The sequence below is a fragment of the Teleopsis dalmanni genome, chromosome 2 (assembly GCF_002237135.1).
Source record: "Teleopsis dalmanni isolate 2A chromosome 2, ASM223713v2, whole genome shotgun sequence".
Taxonomy (NCBI): domain Eukaryota; kingdom Metazoa; phylum Arthropoda; class Insecta; order Diptera; family Diopsidae; genus Teleopsis; species Teleopsis dalmanni.
In genome coordinates this window covers 224,882,430-224,884,714 of record NC_051847.1, presented here as the reverse complement: position 1 = coordinate 224,884,714, position 2,285 = coordinate 224,882,430, and the positions used below count along the sequence as shown (strand labels likewise).

The window sequence follows — 2,285 nt, the reverse complement described above, 5'->3', positions numbered from 1 at the left end:
GGAGAAAGGCGATGTTGATCAAGCTTTTAAGAATTGTGCGCATATTTATGAAGGCACCTGTCGTGTTGGAGCACAGGAACATTTTTACTTAGAGACACATGCTGCAATAGCAGTTACTAGAGATACTGATGAAATTGAGATATTTTCCTCAACACAACATCCTTCCGGAATACAAAAATTAATTTCTCAAGTTTTGTCAGTACCAGCACATAGAGTTGTGTGCCGTGTAAAGCGTTTAGGAGGTGGATTTGGTGGTAAGGAATCACGCTGTGTATCGGTAGCAGTACCCGTCGCATTAGCTTGCTATAGATTACGAAGACCCGTGCGCTGTATGCTTGATAGAGATGAGGATATGATGATTACAGGCACACGTCATCCGTTCTTATTCAAATATAAAATTGGGTTTACAAATGAGGGCCTTATTACAGCATGTTATATTGAATGCTATGCAAATGCTGGATGGAGCATGGATGTATCATTTGGAGTAAGATTTTTTAAAATAAAATATGTTGGAAACTTTATAAGGATATGCAATCTTATTTTAGGTGCTTGAACGTGCTATGGATCATTTTGAGAACTGTTATCGTATACCTAATATAAAAGTAGTCGGATGGTTATGTAAAACTAATACACCTTCAAATACAGCATTTCGTGGATTTGGAGCCCCTCAGGGGATGTTCGCTGGTGAACATATGATTCGTGATGTGGCACGAATTTTGGGAAAGGACTATGTAGATATAATGAAATTAAACTTCTATGAAACTGGTGATATCACGCACTATAACCAAAAATTGGACACGCTGCAAATTAATAGGTTTGTTCTACTATATATTATAATAGGTTTGTACATTAATTAGTAATAATTTAGTAACATTTTTACTAATATTTTTTGTTTTATAATAATTATTTATAATAATTAGCAAAAATGCTATTTTTACTAAACTATTACTAAGAAGTATTAATAAATATATACATATATATTTAAATACATACCGTATCCGTATTTACTTATTAAGTTACTTTTTGTAGATGTTTTGACGAATGTTTAGAGCAATCCAATTTTTATGAAAAACGAAAAAAGATACAAGAATTTAACAAAAGTAATCGCTGGAGAAAGCGTGGTATTAGTATTGTTCCCACAAAGTATGGAATAGGATTTGATATATTATACATGAATCAGGCTGGATGTTTAATAAATATATATGCAGATGGATCAGTGTTATTGGCACATGGTGGTGTAGAAATTGGACAAGGATTACATACAAAAATGATACAATGTGCTGCAAAAGCTTTAGGTATACCGGCAGATTTTATTCACATATCCGAATTCGCAACAGATAAGGTTCCTAATGCAACACCTACCGCAGCTAGCGTTAGTTCTGATTTAAATGGTATGGCCATTATTGATGCTTGTGATAAATTAAATACAAGACTTAAAACTATTAAGGAAGCGCTACCCACAGCCACTTGGAAAGAATGGATAAATAAAGCATATTTTGATCGTATAAGTCTTTCAGCAACAGGGTTTTATAGAACGCCAGGCATGGGGTATGATTCTGTGCATAATCCAAATGCACGCAAATATAATTATTTCACAAACGGTGTGGGTGTAACTGTAGTAGAAATAGATTGTCTAACTGGGGATCATCAGGTTTTGAGCACTGATATTGTCATGGACCTTGGCTCCAGCATTAATCCCGCTATTGATATTGGACAAATAGAAGGGGCTTATATGCAGGGATATGGTTTATTTACTTTAGAAGAGCTAATATATTCACCACAAGGTATATTATTATCAAGAGGTCCAAGCACATATAAAATTGCAGGTTTTGGTAATATACCAGCTGAGTTTAATGTGAGTCTGCTTACTGGTGCACCGAATCCAAGAGCTGTGTACTCATCGAAGGTAGTAATTATAAGTATAGTATAATTATTTTGATCCTGTATAATATTTGTTCATAGGCTGTGGGTGAACCGCCGTTATTTATAGGTGCTGCAGCTTACTTTGCTATTAAGAATGCTATTTCTCATGCACGTACAGAACGAGGTCTGAGCACAGACTTCACACTTAACGCCCCCGCAACAGCAGCAAAAATTAGGATGGCTTGCGAAGACAATTTTACAAAATTGGTATGGATGTCAAAAATGCTTTTAGTTCATGTGCGATATATGCAATATATGTATATCTTTTCTTCTTTCAGATTGATGAACCCTTACCTGGTACATATACACCATGGAACGTTGAATTATAAAGATCTACATATGGATTAGGATTTATTTAGAAA

General features: G+C 34.8%; 1 protein-coding gene across 1 annotated transcript in view; it reads left to right on the top strand.

Annotated features, from left to right (window-relative positions):
• Window positions 1-2,252, top strand: part of LOC119676848 (xanthine dehydrogenase-like) — a 15,570-nt gene extending 13,318 nt beyond the window's left edge. The window contains exons 2-6 of the mRNA XM_038088107.1: window positions 5-484; window positions 546-814; window positions 1,030-1,906; window positions 1,963-2,130; window positions 2,202-2,252. Coding sequence (XP_037944035.1) covers window positions 5-484; window positions 546-814; window positions 1,030-1,906; window positions 1,963-2,130; window positions 2,202-2,252 — 1,845 coding nt within the window. The remainder of the gene's footprint in view (window positions 1-4; window positions 485-545; window positions 815-1,029; window positions 1,907-1,962; window positions 2,131-2,201) is intronic.
• The last annotated feature ends 33 nt before the right edge of the window (window positions 2,253-2,285 follow it).